The 22,371-nt window shown below is 41.9% G+C and overlaps 2 protein-coding genes across 7 annotated transcripts; one reads left to right on the top strand and one right to left on the bottom strand.

Annotated features, from left to right (window-relative positions):
• Nucleotides 1–202: 202 nt before the first annotated feature.
• On the bottom strand, nucleotides 203–5,456 carry pfdn4 (prefoldin subunit 4). The gene is made up of 4 exons (XM_035160151.2): nucleotides 5,362–5,456; nucleotides 3,905–4,012; nucleotides 3,255–3,395; nucleotides 203–723 (listed from the first exon to the last, which is right to left on the bottom strand). The coding sequence occupies exons 1-4, from the start codon at nucleotides 5,386–5,388 to the stop codon at nucleotides 592–594; spliced, it is 408 nt and encodes a 135-aa protein (XP_035016042.1). The 5' UTR covers nucleotides 5,389–5,456; the 3' UTR covers nucleotides 203–591.
• A 1,477-nt stretch (nucleotides 5,457–6,933) lies between these two features.
• Nucleotides 6,934–19,556, top strand: bcas1 (brain enriched myelin associated protein 1). 6 transcript variants are annotated; one of them, XM_035159823.2, is made up of 15 exons: nucleotides 6,934–7,211; nucleotides 7,348–7,423; nucleotides 7,656–7,740; nucleotides 8,620–8,915; nucleotides 13,233–13,415; nucleotides 14,297–14,356; nucleotides 14,680–14,715; nucleotides 14,937–15,152; nucleotides 16,352–16,477; nucleotides 16,603–16,644; nucleotides 16,751–16,816; nucleotides 16,933–16,971; nucleotides 17,456–17,581; nucleotides 17,954–18,166; nucleotides 18,606–19,556. In XM_035159823.2, the coding sequence occupies exons 2-15, from the start codon at nucleotides 7,385–7,387 to the stop codon at nucleotides 18,687–18,689; spliced, it is 1,611 nt and encodes a 536-aa protein (XP_035015714.2). In that variant the 5' UTR covers nucleotides 6,934–7,211; nucleotides 7,348–7,384; the 3' UTR covers nucleotides 18,690–19,556. The 6 variants fall into 6 exon arrangements, with proteins under 6 accessions (XP_035015714.2, XP_035015717.2, XP_035015718.2 ...); XM_035159827.2 differs by having other exon boundaries at nucleotides 6,936–7,211; nucleotides 16,352–16,414; XM_035159826.2 differs by lacking the exon at nucleotides 16,933–16,971.
• Nucleotides 19,557–22,371: the final 2,815 nt, after the last annotated feature.

The following is a 22,371-nucleotide window of genomic DNA, read 5'->3' as shown; positions in this document are numbered from 1 at the left end:
GTGTGACTGCAGCTCAGATGTTTATTATTCATTTCAAAAGGAAACGGCGGGTCTGACTGTATTCTTCAGTGACAGAGCGAACTCATTTAATCAATACCGACTTGATTTGAAGTGTCGACGCCACAATATTCGACATAAGGTCGAAGCAGGTTGGACACTTTCAGTGCTTTCATTTGAAAATAACACTCACCAAGCACGGAGCCCTGTTGTCAAACTGAGAACTTTTATTAAAGTTAATCCAAACCTTTCAGGGAATCAAATATGCAGCAGGCTCGTAAATGAAATGTGTTGTTGTGCAGAATGTTGAACAGAAGCTAAAACAGACGTTTTGTTCCTCTCTTTCACTTTAGCCTCTATAACAAGTAAAGAAAAACATGAACATTAAATAAGAGGCCGATTAAATGCAGAAGAAATGAAGTGTATTTATTTATTTTTACCTTTGTGACTTTGTGAATATCATCTGTGTAAACAGAAGCTACAAACCTAAGCTGTTCATGTCGGAGCTCGGTTTGGAAAACGTCCTGCGGATGTGATACGAGAGCTGCATGAAAAAGTCTGTGTCGGCGAAACTGTCAAAGTCCATTTCACGGCTCAGCTTTCGTCCGCCTCCAGGTTAATGTTGTTGCCGAACTTGGCGTAGAGCTGCACCTTCAGATCACCCAGCACTTGCTGTATCCCCGACACTTTGTCCTCGAGGCCTCCGACCTCCTGCTCCAGCGCTTTCTGTTTGTAGACGTAGACACAGTTAGATGACAGACACGGAGATTTCCCCCACAGAAGCAACAAGAGGGTTAAGACTGATCTGTCAATAAAAGACCTTCACTTCCTGCCATTGTACAAAGTGATGCTGCCATCTGGCACTTGTGAGGTTATTTGGAGCGGGTGTCTGGTCGTGGTGTGGAGCTGTGGTCACTAGGTTCTGCTGATACTGACAATCAGGATGTTTCACCCATTTTGTAAAACATCAAATAACCAAACTTTTCAGAGACCTGGACACTTGAACGACCAAACATTAAATAAAACATCTTTGGGGAAAACTCTCTCTCAGCTATAGAGACAGGGGTTAAGAGTTTAGAAATCCCAGAGGAGCTTCACGTAGAAAAGGAGACAGGTTCCCCCATCAAATCAAGATGCCTCATTTCATTGGTGGTTTAACGTTGGTTGTTTGGGGACAGACCCAGAACTCGCTGGAGGGACAACATCACCATCCCCAAGGAAAGAAAGCGTGGCTGAGGAAAGGGACACTTGGGACACCCTACTTGGCCGACTACCCTCCATGTCCCATCTGCTAACGAGGATGAGATTTGACCTAAGCTGCAGCCCGCCACCAGGGGGCCATCAAGGTGTTTTTGGCTTCACTTTCGAAGGAGCCATATTAACAGTCTGTGTTTAAGACTTTCAAATCAAGCAGCTTTGAATAAATGACTTTTAGTAGCCGTGTCATCAGAAACACGTTCTGAAGGGAAGAGGAGAAAAGAACTGTGTGCAAAAATGTGCGAGAGATAATCATGTGCGGACATAATGAGTGATTCCTCATTAACCGTGTGCAGCGGACTGCCCCACATCAATCAGGGCTTCTGTTGTGCGATGATGACGACGTAAACACGAGGACGAAGAGGGACGAGAGACAGAACGGAGGACGAGGCCTGATGTAAAATCCCTCTTGTTCACCGCCTGCCCTCTCTGTGCTCAAGCAGCTGAGGAGCAGTGACAGCGCCTGGCTCTTCTCTCTCAGCTGCCCTGAGGAGGAGCTTATGAAAAATGCCATCTGGCTAAACAGCATTGTCTGACACTAGAGGCCCCGAGTCTGGAGGAGTTGTTTTATTCTGTTCAATCTTATTTCCTATTCAATCTCACCTGCACCAACACTTGAAGGAATTTGTGAAATACACTCATTTGTTTTCTGGCAGAGAGTTCGATGAGAAGATCGTCCTCTCCACTGCTCTCATGTCTGGAGGCTTCCTGTTGTTTCTAACTGAGAGGATTCCAGAAAGCAAATGAGCTTTTTCTTTTTCATAAAACGTTGAATGATTAATTTAAACCTGTTTATGGGCACAAATACAGTTTGTACACATTCTGCTTCGGTCTGAAAATCCAGTCTGATAATGAAGAGAATCAACAACACACGAGTGAGTCTGGAAATACTGGAACACGTATTTCTGTCTGCTAACGACTCGTAAAGCTGTCGTACTGTCTTCGTCAAAATAAAATATCTGCAATTAAAACTTTGTGCTTTTTTTGTGCTTCTCATAAAAGGTTTTTTGTTGTTGAGTGTTGTGTGTCCTTGGTGGACAGAAATCCAATTACAGCTCTTTGTTCTGCACATAAGGAAGAGAAGGAAGTTCATTTCTCACAACAATTCTCGTTGGTGTGTGTGGAAGTATTTTGGGTTCATCGTAAATAGCAAAGAAACGAACAAAGAAAAGGAAGTTGTGAAACCGTGCGCTCAGTGAAAGAGTTTTGTGAATAGATTGAACATTTCCATATAACTTATAGATCAGAATTTCTTTAGGGCCACTGTGACAGGTCTCTTATTGAAGTGGGAGACGACTGGAAAAATGTATTTGTGTGAACAGATGTATGAAGCAAATGAAACGTTTTAGTTCAGAGCTTTTTGTGGCTGAAACATTTTTCGAATAAAACACAAAACTGAGGCTTATCTGCAGGAAGTGACGTATAAAAGAACCAATACTTCAAACTTAAAAGCAGCTAATTCATTTCAAAACTTTCAGGTGAAGGAACATTTCATGAATATTTATTTAAAAGATTTGAGGCTTCACATTAAGACACAACTTCAGATCAGTGATTAGTGTAATTCACTAATTAAAAACAGTCTAAAAAGGTCAAAAGTAATTTTCAAAAACACAATTTTGCTCAGATTATCTTACACCAGCGGCAGAAATCTGTGCAAAATAAGTTTTAATAATTAAAAGCTTTGAAAGTATTTGTCACGTTTGATTCATTTATACTTAAATGCTTCCTGATTTAATTTTGCTTCAAAGAAATTAAAGAGGATCCATGAAAATATGTGTGTGAGCTATTTTGCTGCATTTCCCTTTCTATTGTAATTTATTTTTAAATCAATTCATCTTAATCATTTTCTGGAGGCGAACTGCTCATCAATAGTTTCTGTATGAATCATTATATGTTAAATTATCTCCCACAGTCCTTTCACTTGAAGACTCTGGTTTAATGGGGGTGTTTTACATATGATTACTACTCTAAAGAGGATGAATGAGCGCTGAACCCCCCACCTTGGCCGTCTCCAGCATCTCTTGCGTCTCCTCCTGGGTGTGGCTGATAAACACGTTACCGATCTGATAAGGGATCAGTTGGCAGTCGTCGTCTAACATCATGAGGTCGTCGCTGGCGTCCTGCAAGTTCTGCAGCGATTTCTGCACGGAGACATCGGCAGATCATTACAGAGCGTCTCAGCGACGGCTGCTCACGAAAGAGTTTGAGTAATTTAGCAGCTGCAGTGCTCTTCACACAGACTTAACCGTGACTCATCTGAGCAAACTGAGCTTCAGAGGAATCAGTAAGTGTTGATTCAGCTTGACAGTCACTTCACAAGCTGCAATTTGCATTGATGATTAATTATACCCCTTTCAGTGAGGGTAAACTAAAGATTAGAAGTAAGTAAATAAAGTTTAACAGTGAATACACATGAAGAAAATAATTATAAAGTTTATTCAATGCCTCCTACATAGTTTCGGTAAACACTCAACACATTATAACCCTAATGAAATAGTTATTCCTAGCAAGGCTGTCTGATAAACCGGCAACTGAATACAGATATTAAAACGTAAGATCCAGTTCACAGACTGAGGTCTAAATCAAAATGTGAATTTGTAATCTCAGACTACACAGTGGACCTCGACTGTGACAGACACACATTACTTACTTTCTTTGCCTCTATTTCGCTTTTGAATTCGGACATCCGACTCGAGTTCCGGGCAAATTTGTTGATCTTCTGCTGATCTTCAAAAGTGACGTTAACGTCTTCGACCGCCTGCGAAGAGAAAGAGAAAATGAGCAGCGGTGGAAGAAGTCCTCAGACCCTTAGATGAATAAAAGTACAAATACTACACAGTAATAATACTCCATCCAACTAAATGTACACTATTAATTATCTAAGTGCCATCAGTAATAAAATACATGTGTTCTTTTGAATTGTGGTTGAGCAGAAGTGTTAAGTAGCAAAACATTAAAATACTCGGGGTTTAATACAAGTGCATCAGAATTATACGTCAGCAGTTGTATTGAGAGAAAATAACAAATACTGTTTACACAAAATGCAGAAGAACATTTCAGTCAATAAGCACAAAGACATGGATAATAATATATTGTTGTGTATTGCTCTCTTCATGGGACTTCATGAATAAAACTTAAACATAGAAAAAGACACCTTCATTACTGCTTATTACCCTTTAATACTTTCTATGTCTCTCATTTGCCAAAATGAAAGTAAACAATGACAATGATGACAGCAAAATATTAAAATATGAGGGAATCCAATACAGAAACACGTGTGTTAAGTTATTAAGGGACCAACAATCAAGTATTTACTCTATTTGAGCTTCAGTTGGTGATTTATCTTCATCAGAGCTTAGAGTTTTGTATTAAAAAATAAATAGACTCATAAAATAAGACATCTCCTTTAAAGCAGTTGAGAAGAATAAAGACACTGCATATAAATACTCATGTACAAGTACTTCAGGTTTGTACTTAATTATAATAAGTGAATATAGTGAATATGATTAGTGGCACTGATTTCACTTTGTTAAACACACTTATATCTGCTGCTCCATCATATTTCACAGACTCTAAGTCTAATGCACAACTTCATAAAGCTTCAGTCATTCATATTTGAATCTGTATTAATCTGTGGCTCAACGCTCGAGTTATGGAGCTAAATAAAAACAAACCTGAGAGAATGAACGGTCACTGCAGCTAACGTTAGCACGTTAGCTAGCTAGCTAGTGGTGGTGTCCTGACACTGTCATGTCACCGTTTAGCGTCGTGACACCAACAATATTATTATTTTTATTGGTATTATTATTGACATTAATAGCATGCTAAACCACCAGTTAGCCTCTAAAGCTAACAGTCAACAAATTACAACTAAATACAGCTGCTGCATTAGCTCCGGAGCTAACAGCTAACGGTAGCTGCTAGCTAGCGGTAGCTGCACGAGGGTGTGACCGGTGGTTTTAAAAACATCCCTGACACCGGAAACGCTTTGTGTTCCTGCACATGCACGTGAACACGTATTTATTAAAGACGTCCACAGTTGAAATACACAGAAAAACACGCACCACGAGACACGTGAATATTTATAAATAAAGATTTTAAACTTACAACAGGTCCCTTCACTGCGGCTGCCATGGCTACTTCCTCGACTGCACAAAGGGCGTAGGAGATAACGCGAGAGGGCAGTTATAGCGCCATCTAGCGGAACACAATATGTGGAGTCACGGTGAAAGAACAACAGCTAAATGTTTTAGTTTTGTCATTTTTGTCAGTTAAATATTAAATTCCTGTTATAACTCGACATCGCAGCTAAAGTTTAAATAACTTTGATTTAATTTAGCATGAAAATGGGCCTTTATCTCACAGCTAGACACTCACAGACTGAAGTTATTTAATTTTTAATGAATTTCAATAAAAAAGTGACAACTCAGTAAGTTTGGTTCATATTTGTCATGAATCATACAATGATATATAAATATATGTGTGTATACACTTGCTTTGAATGGAACAGACATGTTATTATATCAACCGGAACTGCAGCTCTGTAAATATGTCTCCAGCAAACAGTACTACACCCCATTGCAAATATTTACCGAATATATCTGCAAAGCTGGAGCAGCATATAGACGAGCTGCAGCACAAGATGTCAATAAATCTAAGGGAGAGCACCACATCAAAGATATGAGCTGCAGCAGAGTATCGAGAGCAAAGTCGAGAAAAGTCATATGTTGGAAATACTGCTGCTTTCGACCGGACCTAAAATCAATGGGCTTTTTGTCAGCGTCGTGCAGATAATAAAAACTAGTAGGCCGTTCTGCGTTGGTACATCATGAAGAGTTTGCTTGAGGTCTCTCAGCTGCGTGAAGTCAGACGTGCACGACCCAAACAGGGGAATCCAACTCCCACCTCGACGTGCAAGCTATAGGCTGCACAATCGAAGCATTGTGTGCGAGGATTCCAGGCCTTGTCATGATAAAGTCAATAAATACAGCAGAGGGGGGCGAGAAAAAAAAATACTCTGTGGTTTTGGTTTATTTGAATGAACAATCTTTGGTTCTTTTGGGGTTAAAGCGAATAAAAAAAAACACAAAATGAGGGTAAAGCAGCTTCAATCAGTCTGGATCTCAAAAGAGACGTGAAGATGAGGATAATAACAGGAGGAAGGAGCGACAGGATGAGCTCCAGTCACTTTGTGTTTGATGACTGACGTCCTCTGTGTGGATTGATGCATTGACAGACCCTCAAAGACATTTCTAAGTGACCGTGTGGAGGAGTCTGAAGACGGATGATTTCATTACTGAGCTCATTGTCTGTCTTGATTAACTGAGATAATAAAGAAGTGTCTTCATTCTCTTTGCAAATGCAAAACAGCTTTTTTTTTTTCTTTTATTAAATAATATCAAAAGTAATAGAGTTGAATAGTTTTCTATGATTTATCATGAACAAAGTCTAAATCTGAAAGCTACAACAACCCCAGATCGTAATGATCTAAATAATAAAATACTGAAAGTTTTCTTTTTAAAACCATAGTATTCAGTTTTCAAAGGAGCAGGGTTATATATATTTTTTAATTTTGGCCGCATGGAAACGTGCCAGACTCATATCCTTAACACACATCCTGCTACTTCCAGCTACGTTTGTCAACAGAGCAGCGATGCAGCACCTTATCACCGCACGTTTGATTAGAGCAGAGCTTCGCCGTGATCTTGTCGGAGTGTTCTCAGATAATAGATTATTGTGACCTAATCATGTGCTTTTACCGGTGAGCAGCACGATGGGCTCGTCACTGGAGGAAATCCAATTGATCACCTGAAAACCGTCCCACCCTTTTTATAAAGCACACATAAGACAGCCTGCTAACAACAGCAGGAGCGACTCTCTGACACAGTCACGGACACTTACCGCATCTTTTTCTGCAAGAGGATTTCACTGGACTTGACTGGCGGAGGTGTAACAAGGTAAGATTTTCCAATGATACTGAAATTAGGAAAAAATGTGAGGGGTTTGCAAATAACATAGTTGCATGAAGACTTTACTTGTGTCATTATCGTGTCAATGAAACATAACAAAGTTGTGTTTCTGCATTTTTTTCAGTGTGTTTCAGTTGAATCTGAACTGAACTGGGATAAAAATGGGAAACGAGCAGTCCACCCAAAAAGGGCTAACCCAGGTAAACTGATGCAAAGTTCACACCAGGCCTGATATGTTACCTGTGTAGCATCTGTAACTCTGCTGCCTCTGAATCTGCTGTACGTACTTTGTTTGCTGCTTTTCAAAAGTTTCCTGAAATGCTGGTATGTTCAGTTGTTTGTTTACAGTCAAATCTTGCTTGTACACGATGTGTCGTGTCGTGCGCGGCTTGTACGGGTTATTTATTGTCTCCTGTTTTATTTTCTTTGTAGAATGGGAAAATTCCAGAGAAGCATGAAAACGGATCAGCGAACGGTGTCACTGCAAACATCACATCAACTGGAATGGAGATCGATGGTGAGAGACATTTTCTTTTCTTTTCTTATTAAGTTAAATAAAGAAAAAGTGATAAATAATAACAACGTCTTATCGGAAAATATGTTTTCTTAAAATTTGGGGAATCTCAGGAGGAAATATTATGATTAACCTCAAATGATTCTGTTTAATTGTTTCTTGCTTCGTGGGAAAAGCACATTTATCGGCGTGTGACAGACGAAACCAGACGATCTGTCCATGTCCATGTTGGATTAGTCCTCTGGTCTCCTTAATGCTCTGCAAACACAGTGACTCCCAGCTGGATTGTACCTTCAGCTTTCAGTGAAGGCGTTGTCCCCAGACACTGACATGGAACCACTGTTTGACCTGTCACAGTGTGATTAGAGCTGCAGCGGTGACAGAAACACCGTAACATTCCCACAGGAACCTGAGTTTATCTAAGAGCTAATGTTGACCCTCAGATAAAGATGCTACTTTCTCCAAATTGACCAGCCCATGTTTACATGCACAAGTAAACACAATGCACGGGTTTAATATTGCATGTGCAGAGATTAATTGAGATACAAATACAAATACATGAAGAAATACAATCATCAGACAAGTTCTCAGGCTTTTCAAACATGTACAGAAACATTTGTTCAAGTTTTTCCCAAAACTAAATAGTGTCGTCTCATTTAAGGCGCTAATGATCAAATAAGGTTTGTCAGTTAATTAAAAAATACATTTATAGATAAAAATTCCTCCACACAGCATGAAAGGAGGGGAGTAATTAAGATAACTCTCAGAATGTTTGTGTATTGAAAGAGTCGTCACTCTGTTTCAACCAGATCAAATTCCATAGTTTGAAATATGCTGCATGAAACTTTTCTTCATATACTGATCCCTTGTTTTTTGTTGCAGTTAATAGTGAGACCGTATTCAACCAGAGCAACGAGCCCTTCTCCCTGAACCTCGCCACGGAATCAACAGAGCCAGACTTTGTGGTCGTGGAAGCGGAACCCGCTGAGGCCCAAGTGGTTCCCGAAATCATCGAAGCCGTCGTCCAGGTCGTCGAAGCCAAGAAGAATAAATCAGTCTTTGGCAAAATGTTCAAAAAGAAGCCAGAACCTCCAGCTGACGTCGTGAAGGTGGAACGATCAGAGACGTCAAATGAAGACGTAACGGACGGAAGTCCTGCTGCTGCTGATCCACAGCCGGTGAGTAGATCTACTGATTGTTTCTAAACATGATATCTACACGTCTACTGTCAACCAGCCCCATGAACTGATGCTACTTACGAGCATTGACAGCTTCAATATTATGGTCACACCTCAAAACCATTGAGTGACTCAATCCTGGAAACAAATGTGTGTTATTCTACAACTGATAATAATCATCAAACAATTCAGTTTCTTCCTGTTTGACCTAAAGAGCCCAAGGGTTTTAGGAAATAATTAATCTTAAAGTAAACTTTTATATTTGATGTATATTAGTTAAAAATTACCTTTTCAGTAGGAACGAATGGTATTTATGGGTTTCATCAGTCTATTTAACTGATTAAGGGCTAAAACTAAGAAACTTTTGGTTTTCATCGTTTCATCTGATTTGTTGTTCTGCAATAATCTCAAAAACAATCCAAACTGATCAAACAGCATGAAATCACTGAGATTCTCTAAACACCTTCACATTTAGCAGAACATTCATCACAAAAAGAAAATCACAAAATAATTCCGTCACTGAGAGACCAGACAAATATTAACATCTGTAAAATGCATTGCAAAACATTTATTCTGCATTAAAGACTGAATTCTGTGGTTATGTTTTCTATTAGACAGAATTACACCAAGAAGTATTTATTATTTGATAATACATGTATTATTTCTTTACTAATTCATTCACAGTAAATACTGCATGGGAAATACATTAAAGCAAAATGCAATTCAACATCTATAGATTTAAATCAACATCTCACTGACACAGGCACAGTTTGATTTGAGGAGAACACTCACAACTTGCACAATAAATCAAACTTTATTACTTTAAAGAATTTAATATAAGACTGTGGTGCTGCAATGCAGATGTGTTCCCATTCACTTTAAACACACAGTGTGAACAAGAACACGGTTTATATATTTGTCCCGGAAGCAAAAACCGAATGTATTTTATTTAAACACGAATGTCAATTTCTACGATAAAGGAGTTGAGCCCGTTCGGAGAAGAAGAAGCTGCTGTAACGATCGTCATCGGGAACCAGGAGGAGGTCGAACCTCCACGAACGGCCGACACGTCGACGCAAACGGACGCTAAAATCGAAGTCGATATTGCAACGCAAACAGATGAAGATGAAGACACGACTGCGAAGTCGCCTGAGAACCTGGTGGAAGAGGAAGTTGTGATAGAGTCAGTGACGACGGGAGAGTTCCTGGATCAGTTTGTTGTCATTGCTGAGGAGGCGGTGGAGGAGGCTGCGGATGAGGAGGCCTCAGATAATCTGACAGCTGCGATCATCGGTGAAGAGGTGGTGCTGACGGAGAACGATGCGTTTGAGAATATTATGTTCAGAGCAAATCTGGTGGAGGTGATTGAGATCTGCCCGTGCACAGCAGAGGACGAGAGTTTTAATGGACCCGAGGAAACTGAGCCAGAAATCGCTACGGAAGCAGAATCAGACCCAAACAGATCCGCGACAGAAGAGGAAGATGAAACTGTGTCACTGGAGGTGCAGCTTCCTAAAGTGGTGGCAGATTGCATTCAGCTGGTTTTCTCTGCTGTTTCTGACTCAACCGACCACGTTGCAGTGGATGAAGCAATTACTGAAGAAACTGCTGAAGAAGCTGGAGACATGTCAGCTGACGTGGCGCCGATTGGAACCACTGGACCTGAGGCTGACGTCATCACTCCAGAGCCCGAGGAAGAAAATGACGCTCCCTCCCTGTACGAAGAGATAGTGACTCAGGTGATGGAAACAATCTGTGAGGTCGCTCATGTGGAGACAAATCCTGGAAACCAAGACACATCTGGAGAAGAACCTCCTGTCCTGACTGAGACAGCGATTCAGGTTACGGAGGAATCCGCCCACGTCGAGGTCACCTCTGATGACGCCGTTGCACCAGAAACAAGCGAACAAGACAAACCGAGCTCCGTGATTGACGATGAACCCTCAGAGAAGTGTGACGAGGAAGAGATTACCACCGTGGAGGTTTCTCCCAGTGAGTTCATCCCCACCGAGGAACTCCCTGAAGATGAAGTCAAGCCTGAGACGACTCCAGGAATCCTCAATGCTGAGATTAGTGAGGAGTCGACATCTGACGTCGGACCAGAAACAGTTGACGAATCAGAGCCAAGTCCTGCTGTTGTCAGTGAAGGTGATGAGGTGATACCAGAGGCAGCAATTGACGCCCTCGCTCAGGACTTTGCCGTCACTGTTACCAGCCCTCAGGAGCCTGCAGCAGATCATGAGAACCTGGTGGAAGAGGAGGTGATCATTGCAACAGTCTTCACGCCCCTCTCAGCAGAACAAGAAGTAAGCCTCAGAGTTCCAGAAGAGCCTGTGGACGAGACAAGTATCCCACCCAAAGACGAGACAGTTGCTGAGCAGCTGATTGAAGAAGCTATAGAGGCTTTGTCAAACGAACTCGAAGCGGTGCCTGAAAGTCCTGAGGAAGAAACCGCCGTCCAAGAAATCGCAGGGTTTAACACTTCTGAAGAACCTGAAGCAGAAAGCAACGTCGAAGAGGAAAAAACTGACATACTCGAGGATGTTCCGGCACAAACTGAAAGAATCGAAACACCAAAACAAATTCTTCTTACCTCAGAGGAACCTGCAGAAGAAGATCCAAGCGCTTGTGAGGAAGATGCAACCACTGAGGTGTTGGAGAAGACTCTGGAAGCCGTCGTTGAAGCTGTTGTAGACACACCTGAGGTCGCTCAAAATGTAGTCGTGGAACCTGAAGATGTTTTGGCAGAAACTAAAAGCACAGATTCATCCAAACAACCTCCTCTTATCTCAGAGGAACCTGCAGAAGAACATCCAAGCGCTTGTGAGGAAGATGCAACCACCGAGGTGTTGGAGAAGACTCTGGAAGCCGTCTTTGAAGCTGTTCTAGAGAAGCTTGAAGTCACAGAGAAGATAGTCGAGGAAATTGAAGATGTTCTGGCTCAAACTGAAAGCATTGAAACACCAGAACAAATTCTCAGCATCTCAGAGGAACCTGCACAGGAAAATCCAAGTCCTTGTGAGGAAGATGCAACCACACCGATGTTGGAGAAAACACTAGAATCAGTCGTTGAAGCTGTTTCCGAGTTGCTTGAAGTCACGGAAAAGATAATCGAGGAATCTGAAGATGTTTTGGCACAAACTGAAAGCATCGAGACATCCTTATCTCTTATCTCAGTGGAACCTGCAGAAGCTGTTTTGGAGAAGCTTGAAGTCACGGAAAAGATAGTCGAGGAACCCGAAGATGCGGCTGTGACACCAGTGGAAGCCCCAGAGGAGTCGGAGCCGAGTGTTTCAGTCCGAGAGGAGGAAGAGGAGAAGGTTGTGATTGATGAAGAAGCTCCACCTGCGGTTGCAGTCTTGAGTGAGTCACCGGCAAAACCCGAAGTGCTCGTGGTAATCTTAGATACGACTGAGGATGAGGTTACACAGGAGATCGTACGTGAAACAAACAATTCTGTGGAGGTTCCAGTCACGAGCTCTGAAACTTCGGATGAGCCCGTGGCCGAGTGCGTCAAGGTCGTTCTCGAGACCATCGAAGAGGAGCTCATCGTGGAGGAGGCGACTGTGACTTCAGAGGCGGTCGCACCAGAGAACGACACGACAGAATCAACAGCTGACTCACAAAGTGTTAAAGTTAGAGACGGTTTGAACGATTTACGTGAGAAGTTGCAGTCGGCTTGTGCGTCCGTCGTTGAGGAATCGGCGTACAGACTCGGCGGTTTAGAGATCCTGACTCAGGAATACAGTATTACCATCACCATTCACGTGGCGCCGAAGACACAGCAGCAATAAAAACGTTGAATGGAATTTTTTTTTTTTATGTCGTTTTTTTGTTTTTGAAAAATATCGATCTACCTCATCAGGACGTTGTGTTTTATTTTTAATGTTTTGCAATAAAATGAAAAATGAAAACTCCTCTTGACTTTGTCCCTAATTTATTGGTATTCTCTTGTTTTTAAATGACAAATAAACCTTCTGTTTATAAAACAAAACAACAAATTAATATATAAGAGAAATAAATCTTGTCAGTGCTATATTCTACATGTGTGCGCTATAAGGAAAGGCAAGGTATTTGAGTTTTCTGACATTTCTCAGGGCATAACTCTGACACATTGTTGAATATCAATGAGTGAGGGGTGGGACACACACATTAATAAAAGGCTGATTGTTGACAATGCCCCGAGTAGGCAGAGGCATGGTTGGAATTGTGCTCCCCTCTCAATGCTCGCGATTAAGACAGTCACTGTGCTTGCATATCAGCTCCGCCGCTCCAACATAACCCTCAAAGGCCGATTCTTTGTGTGATGGTGTATAGGAGACAGCGACAGCCGACCTAACGCCAGAGGCCCAATCACCACCGGAGCCAGACTGTGGTGTGACCGCAGACGCAGGACCGGAGGAGGACAACGCTCCCGAGACCGACACCAGTCAACCTGAGGAGAACCAAGAGGAGAGCGAACCCGACAACAATCCAGTTATGAACTTCTTCAAAACACTAGTAAGTGATTCAGGACAAAGTTTGATATTTCTAATTTGCTTGTCTTGTGAGATCAGGCTGATTTGGGAAAGATGCGTAGTTCACTTGCTTTAATCGAAGTGGGGAAGAAAAACCTTGTTATCCGCAGTTATTACTGAAACATCACAAATCTAATTCATGTTTGCTGGAATTATTGTCTGAAGGTTTTAAAGCTGAGACGTTTGGTGATTAGTCTGATAAAGTGGAGATGGGAGATAATAAATCAAGCGGTGAAGACGTCAGACAGTTGTTTCATCTGTACTCGTCTGTTTGTTGGGGTTTATGAAAGTGGCAGTTTAAAGGTATCAGTAACACACATTCTGACGGCGTCACCAGCAACAACAACAACAACAAGCAGCGATTGTGCTCCTCTTCATCATGCTGCCTTTGGGACTCCTGCCGTTTTAAAGAGTCCCCATCGCCCCGGGGCCCATGCTAATCGAGTGTTTGAACATGCGGGAATGTGGCGGCCTATTGTTCGGCCCCGGAGCGTGAGCTCACAAGGGAGGCCTGTTGCGGATGGAAGTGGAGGTTTGTGAAGACGGAGCGAGGGCAGGCCTACGCCATCGCCGGAGCACAATGGCCGTCACAATGACAGCGCATGTACTGTATGTGCTCTGTCAGGGACCTCAGAGTGCCCTCAGTGTGCCTGAGTCAGGCCGCACCACAGAGGCCCGTGTCTGCTTCCATGAGAGGCTTCTGTTTAATTCAAATAATTATTATTCTGTCCCTGTTATGACTGTGTCCTCTGTTTCTTAAACGTTTCAGCTTCACTACCAGCGGCAGCACAACGCTCCATGCGATGCTTATACACACTCATAACACTTTTATTTTTCATACTATAACTTTTTCTCCATGCACAGGTGACTCCCACTAAAACGACCAAAAAGGAAACGGCCGCTCCAGACGCCACAAAAGATCAGGTGACCCGATGACATCACAGATCACATTACACTACATGATCTCTTGCTTCTATTTGATTTGCTCTAATTGCTTTATTTCCTTAGGCCTTATCAGTTAATCCCATAATATTAAAGATCATTTGATTGTCGAACACCAGCTGCTACAGGTGCAAGAGAGAGAGAGTAACCAGCCTCTCTGTTCTGTTGGAGGATATTTCTGTGACATTTAAAAGGGACGAGCTTTTATACGACATGTACACAAGCTTTTTTTTTTTTTGGCAGATCTTTATTTGCTTTGGTTTAACTTCACTCGCTAACTGCTTCCTCTTTCTGTTGCCAAATAGTCCCAGCAGGAGACCCACCCAGCGGCAGCCACCACTGTGAGCATATAACCCTGAACTGGTTTTTATTTTTATATGAGATCCTGAAACACTTCCAGAACATCACTGGGTTCAGTTTGACACTTTATTTTTCTCATTTTACTGTTTACGTACTAATCACGTTTTTAATTGCTGATATCTGATATTATACGTCGCCTGAAATTGCCTAAATGCTGATAAACGTTTCCATTATTTTAACGTTCTCTCTCCATCTCGAATAGACTGCACAAGTCTCCGAGCCGCCTGCAGCACCCAAAGGAATGTCCATCCCACCTCCTCCTCCTCCAGAGCCACCGAAGATGGAAATCAGGGGAGAAGCAGCTGCCAAACCTGCGAAGCCGACACCCAAAGACGAACCCAAGGCTGCTGCCAAGCAACCCGAGCCCTCGAAAGGAAAAGCTGCCAAATCTGCTCTGAGCAAACTCTTCCGCCCGAAGGTAAATAAGTTGAGATCACAAGATGAGAGCATCATCCTAGGGGGCAGGTTCTCAGTGAGAACAGGGTGTGAGATTATGACGTAGTGTGAAACGTGCTGTATGTGAATTTGAGGTGCAGATAGGTGTCAAGGCTTCCAAAGGCAAAGGCTGCTGCAGCACGTGGGGTCGATGCCCCGGCCCCGACCGCAGCTGGGGTACTGTAGATCGTCGTTTCCTCCAACCGACCGCGGCTCATCCTGTTACTAACTGAACCACAGCTGGTTTATTGGTTTTCTGGAGGCAGAAACTGAACAATGTGCTTCAGATAATATGCAAAGAAGCATCGGTCTCCTCAGTTCAACTTGCAACCATTAGGTGTCACTGGAAAATAGACTCAGATCTTTGTTTCTACCACAGTGAAGAATCACATTCCCGTTATCAACGTTGCACTGGTGATTCATTTCATTTAAACTTTGACATTTTGAGAAATCTATTCATTTTTGCTGACTTGCCCAGAGTTAGATGAGAAGATTGAAGTCTCGCTCATGCCTGAGCTGAATCCGGGCAGCATTTAGCTTAGCTTAGCACAAAGACTGGAAACAGTTGGTTTGTTTGATTGTCAACAGGATTACGCAAAAACTAGTTAGCGGATTTACACAAAATTTGGTAGTAGGATGGGACATGGGCTAAGAGAGAATTTGTTAACTTTTGACGTGGTTCAGGACAAAGGATAGATGCAAAAATCTGACATAATCAGGGGATTTATATCTGAGTGTGCACAGTTTGAGCGGCTTCAAATAAAAATCTGGATCTAGCGGATTGAAATGTGGTTTATTTCAGCTACTGTACAAATATGGCTTGAAACCTGTAACTCCCACCAATGTATATCTGAGATAACATGGATTCAGTAGAAGTAACAGTTTCTATCCTCAATAGTTTTAGAACTGTTCAAATCTTTAAAGGGCCTTCGCAGATGTCTGCGCTCTACGTGTTTATGTGATAGTTTGGTTTTCTCATCTAACGCTAATAATATGAATATTTAAATGTCAAACTGTTCCTTTAAGCAGTTCATGCTGGTCGTCTTTCATCGTCATGCTAACACGCTAAGCTGTTCTCAAAGTAAATATTTCATGCATTTGAGGCTCTTGGGTTGTTAATGCTTCCTGTTCTGTCTCGTTGACTTTTCCACTAACGATATTAACCCGTCCACTGTCCTGCAGACGGCCAAAGAGACTCCACCGGCAGCAGTGCACGTAGAGCTGCAGCCAGGTGTAGAAGAACAGGTAAAACCGGGAGTCTGCTCACTCCTCTCAGCTCTGCAGGGAACACTGTGTTCATGTACTCTGGTGTGTCTCACCAGCAGCTCCTCGCATAATGCACATAAAGCACATCATGTCTGTGCTGCACAACAGACACACTGCACAGTAAATTAAAGCATATTCATTAAACTCAGATTAAACCTACTCTGCAGGAGACGCCTGAGGAGGAGGCAGAGGCAGTTGTAGAGGTCCAGGTAAAGAAGTGTTCCTAATGTTGGGTTTTTTTTTATGATTATATCACATCAACATCTTCTGAATAAAAAGGATCTTTTGCTTTTGGATTAATTTGCATTTGCTCAGAGTGAAAATAAGGTGGAAGATCAGGAGACAGCAGAGGAGGTGGAACAGCCAGTTGTAGAGGAGCAGGTAAATCAACGAGAGGTGCTCGGGATTATTCAAACTTTATTTACTTCTTCTCTCTGCTGAAGTTTAAACAGTATTTTAATTGATGGGGAAAACAAATAACTCAACCTCTGCTGCAGGTGGTAGATGGAGAACCAGAGTCAGTGGAAGAAGTTGAGGTAAAATAAAAGAGTTCGACATTTTGGGAAATATCCTTATTTGCTTTAAATTTAAGATTTTTATTATCTCAGAGCCTGAAAAGCTGTTTCCTGTCTTTGTGCTAAGCTAAGCTAACCTGCAGCTGGCTCTTCATATTTAATGGACATATTTTGTTTGCAAGAAAGAGAAGAAGATTATTTCCCAAAATGTCAAATTATCCCTTTAAACAAAGACAATCTCTTACTTCTCCCTTTTCTTTTTCAGAATTTCACGTTGTTTGGTGCATGATGTTTTGGGTTCTTTCTTCTTACAGGGACCGGATCTGATGATTTCTGTTTCCGCCTCCTCTCTGCTGTGACCTCTGGGTATTTCTCTTTCCTCTTCTTTCACGTGCAGGTGGCAGATCCCCCTCTCTTGGTCTGTCAGCTTCCATGATGGCCATGCCTTCAATCTGTCGATAGCTCATGATGTGTGTTTTTTTCCCCTCTGCCGCTTTGAAAACAGAAAGTGGATCCCTCAAAAACCGGCACCCTGGAGGCCGCTGCGAAGCCAGAGCCGCCGCCGCCTGTTCAGGAAGAGAAGAAGAAAACAGCCTCGAAATCACCTTTCCTCTCTTTCTTCAAACCCAAAGTAAGAAGCAGCTCATTCCTTTGGAATATCTGAACATCTCTGAGTATGAATCATGAGCACAAAGGTGCAGGAAGCCTCCTCAGGTGGAGTTCAGCTCCTCAGGAGAAGAACTGGAGCAGAAGATACAGTAAAATTACCTCTCGAGAAGAAAAACATCATTAACCAGAGTGATTTCATGAATTACATCTGGTATTAAAAGTATTTTTCTTCATATTTGAGAAGCACAATGACCCATTAGTGCTTCTCATCATCCCTCAAACCTTAATGCCACTTCAGATAACATCTCAGAGTCACATCTGCATTTTATCACTGCAGCACATGAGGCGTTTTGAACCTCTGTTGCTCATGACGTCTTCACCATGTACCTTTCAGGATGAACCCAAGAAGGCCACCCCCGCCCCGGCTGCCGCGGCAGCAGAGGCCGCTCAGACGGTCAAAGCCAAGGAGGAGCCCAAAGCAGCGGCCAAGTCCGTGGAGGTGGTCGTAGATAACAAACAAGCTTCTGTGCAGGCGGCAGACGATGCAGCCAACGTCCCCAAGAAACTGGAGAAGAGGAACTCCATCGGCCTGTTCTTCAAAGGCTTCGTAAGGAGAGCGTCGCTTTGATTACAACAGAAACGATGCATCCTCACAGCAACATACATGCACATAAACACACTCATCATTATAAGTATTACATTCATATTTTTGAATTGCTTGTTATTGCAATATGTGGCTTCATGACCACAAGATGGCAGCAGCAGCTCACCGAGCCATTAAAGCTGTGGAGCCATTTCACAGAGTGGAAGTTTGATTTTTAAAAACCTCACAGTTAATAAACTTGACTTTGTCCTGAGGGAAACATAATTACACACATTTCATGCAGTGATTAAGTTTAGTGACGTAGGAAGTGAGGAGAAGAAACTGCTTCTCACGTGAAGAAAAGCACTTTTGTATGAAATCACTTTTTATAAGACGAGATATTACAGAGAATAATGTGAATGAGAGAAAACACTTTTTGATTTGTCTTCCTTTTGAACTTCAGGGTCTGAAGCGTCACTCTACAGATGCCGGAGTCCAGGCAGAGCCGGCCGTTGCTGCAGCAGCAGCAGCAGAAAAGGCCAAATGAACCAACAATGAAGTTTCCTTGTACAGTTTCTCTCACTCCATCTCCATCTCTCTCTCTTCCTCTCTCTCTCTCTTTCTCATCCCCCCCCCCTTCAGGCTCTTTATTTACTTTAACGACACTTTTTGTTACGGTTTGGAACGTGGCAGCGGGAAAGGGAAGCTTAGAGGATAAGAGGATAAATGGATAAAAGCAAGTGAACAGTTGGAACTAGTGGCAAGTTGAACATGTATGTGTATATATATATATATATTAGGTCATATAAAATGTCTTGACAAGTATCGCAGGGGGAGTGTGAAACCTTTTCTACAGACATTTAATGTGACTTCGCTCCGATTCCTGCAACTTAAGGCGCCGGGATTTTACGAAAACACAAAACCACGCTTCGCTTTTACCGATTAATTTTGTCTGAAACATTTAAAATAAAACATATTGTCATTTAGCTTTATAGCAGAAAAATAATCATACATGGAAGAGTTAATGTGATGTAATAGCTTTGTATAACAAACTGCACTTATAGACTTTATTAATCCACGACAGCTACATGTAAACTGAAGCACATGCAGAATCATAAGGGGAAACCACAATCTTTAGTGTGTCTGCAGGAAGCTGATTTTTTAAGTATTCGTGTGAACAAATGCAGCCGAGGTGGCAGAACGGTGTCGTTGCGAAATGTGTGTTGTTGTCGTGCCTAAAGAAGTCGTCGTCGTCATAAATCACAGACAAGTAGCTTTTAATTTGTTAGCAGCACTTTGTGTCGTGTCATTAAACTGAAGTCTCACTGTGTGATATGTGCTCTCGTTTGCCTTCGTGTGTGCGTGTATGTGTAACTTCAGTTTTCTCGAAGACAATAAAATATGTATGTAAGCATTTCGTCTTTTTTCTTCATGAGCACGAACGATGAATGGATTCGTGAAAGTCAATCAAACTTAACATCTGGGTGTTGCAGCGACTGGAGAAGAATGTCGCTCAGCAAGTCCGGCAGCTAAATATGACATTAACTCATCAGGGCTCACATCCGAATCCTTTTAATCCACTGGAGCCGTGGGTGTGACAGAAATACTGTGAGTCCTCTGTGTTTATTTGTATCACTGACAGAAAAGAGAGAAAGATCTCACATCCGTGTAAAATTCCTGATTCAGAAAAGTGCACATCCAAGTCATTCCTACATATTTTTAATTAGTTTCTTCTTCAAGCATATTGTGTTCTTGCCATATTTACTGTATCTTTAGTTAGGGCCCAGTCACACGTGGATGCAAAATGAATATCGTGGGTTAAAGTTCACCAAAGTCAATTTCTTTGCCACCATAGCTCACGTTTTTATTCACCTCCTTCCTCTCACAGATTGGAAGTGAACGAGAGGTTCATCACTGACATGTTTGCGTCTGTGTGAATGTGCCTGAAGAGACTGGATGTTTTTTAAGACTACTGACAGGAGAGGGGCACTTCAGGGTCCAATCCGATTCCAGCTGTGCCCCTCTGGCCCCACCCCTTGATCCACCCCTGCAGACATGGTCAACAATGTTAAAAAAAGGATACAAATTTACAAAATAAATATAGAAAACTGATCGACCCTCATTTGTAACTCTGACTGACACTAATTCACGTTTTTAGAGTCTGTGAGATGTGTTTTAGGGATAAAACATATAAAACAAGATCTAAGAACTTGTATATTTCAATCAAAGCCACACCTGAATTCTCATTTTCCCTTTTAAGATACGTAATATCTGTGATTGACAGCCCAGTGTGTCGTCTTTGGAAGGATGTGTGTCAGAGACCCACCGTTCACCCCCCATTAAGGGATGAGTCGCGGCCCCCGAGGGCAAAACTCCCACTGCTCCTTTGTCATCAATGAGTGGTTATCTGCTCGTATTACTCTCTTTAGTAGGTGTGATCCGAGAAATGTCCGTGGCACTGAAGTTGAAGAGGGTTGCTCGGTTCATGTCGGTCGCACTCGATGTTTTTCCCCCTGAGGATTGTTTCAAATGAAGATGCTGTTGGGGAATTTCCAGTACGACGAGAGTAGAGCACATGTTCTCTCACCAAACATAAAGTGCACAGCTCAGGGAAGAGGAGGGGATTTTAAAAGAGGGTTAATGAGACAGAAATATCGATTCTATACATGTCAAATCAATTACCCTGACATCCTGCGAACAGCATGTGCTCACACAATATTTCAACCGAACTCACGGCAGAAACCTGAGATACAAATCTACAGAGAACCTCACAATCGCTTCCTGGCATCTTCACCTTCTTATTTAATATTTGAGGGTGCGGACGAGGTTTAAAAGCTGCATTTCCCTACATGTGAGCTTTTTAAAGGGAGGACTTTTCTTTATGTAAAACGATGAGAGCAGTTCAATTTGATGAGTTCCGGTCCGTCCTCCCTGCACAGACAATAACGAACTGAGGGTCTGTGTAAAATAGGACACAGCTATAGGTATGGATTAAAGCCTGCAGACTGTGTCACTGCACGAGAGCCGCTCTGCTCCAACCACCATGTTGCTGCAGTTCATCCCAGGACAATGCATGAAACTGTGTGAACGCCCAGGGCTCAGAGAGGGTGGGACTGATGGGGCAGGGGGGACAGTGTGCAGGGAGGCCCGACAGGAGGCCTGCTGTCAGGACTAATGTGCATCACGGCACTGCTCTGTAGTAACAGGTCCGTTCTGCTGCCAGATCACAAAGTGAAGCGAACTTAAGCCTCTGAAAGACGGTTTCATTCGCTGGGATTGAGGGAGAACGGGCAAACATGCATGTTAAACGTGAGGCAGGGATTCTAATGCAGATTATCTCTGTCGATGTTTAAGGGAATCTTACATATGTAGTCTGAATAATAATGACTTCAACTATTAGTGAGTTTATTCAAAATACGTTGGATGTTACCCAGATATTTGCTTGAAATTCAAATTAGTGAGAGGATCGTGTTTTAACATCACCTGAAAGATGGACGCTGTGGGATTGACTTTACTAATCCTATTGTAATTTATATTATTATATGAGGTAAAAATTCAGATTAAACACTTTTATTTAGAATCAGAATCGGGTTTTATTGCCAAGCAGGTTCGCACATACAAGGAATTTGCTGTGGTGTATTTGTGCAAGTATAAATATAAGAAATATACAAATAGGAAACTAAATTAAATATAAAAGCCTCTCACAAATATATTGGTATCAGCGTTTATTTTTGCCGATAAGAAAACTTGAACAATTCAGAAAAGATGCATTTTTTGTTTTTCACCGAGACATTTAAGTTAGTTTCTTAATTCAAGCTCTGTATTTGTGTTTTCTTTTTATTCATAGTTATTCAAAATAAGGTTTAAATGATCAATAATAATAATTAGAGTTTGATAATGACATCTCAGGAATCATTGCCAGTATTTTAACATATAAATATTATATATGCTATATTCTTTATCTTTATCTTTATTGGTCGGTCTCTAAATAATATGAAAATATTGTGTTCTACTGTTAAATCTTTATCACAATTGCTGATTCTTTTTAATCTATTATCATCTTAAAGTCCATTATAAGTGCTGCTCTCATCCTATTTGATATTACTTGTAAATAGTTGACATCTTTTGTTTTCCATGTGCAGATTAACTGTCCGTGTCTATCACTGAAAAGCAAAGTGAGGAGAATAAAGTCTATAAGTCAAACAAGGTTACAGTGACAGAATGATCCC

Source organism: Hippoglossus stenolepis, chromosome 6 (assembly GCF_022539355.2).
Source record: "Hippoglossus stenolepis isolate QCI-W04-F060 chromosome 6, HSTE1.2, whole genome shotgun sequence".
NCBI classification, from domain to species: Eukaryota; Metazoa; Chordata; class Actinopteri; order Pleuronectiformes; family Pleuronectidae; genus Hippoglossus; species Hippoglossus stenolepis.
The sequence above is the reverse complement of the archived record's forward strand: the minus strand, read 5'-3'. Positions and strand labels throughout refer to the sequence as shown.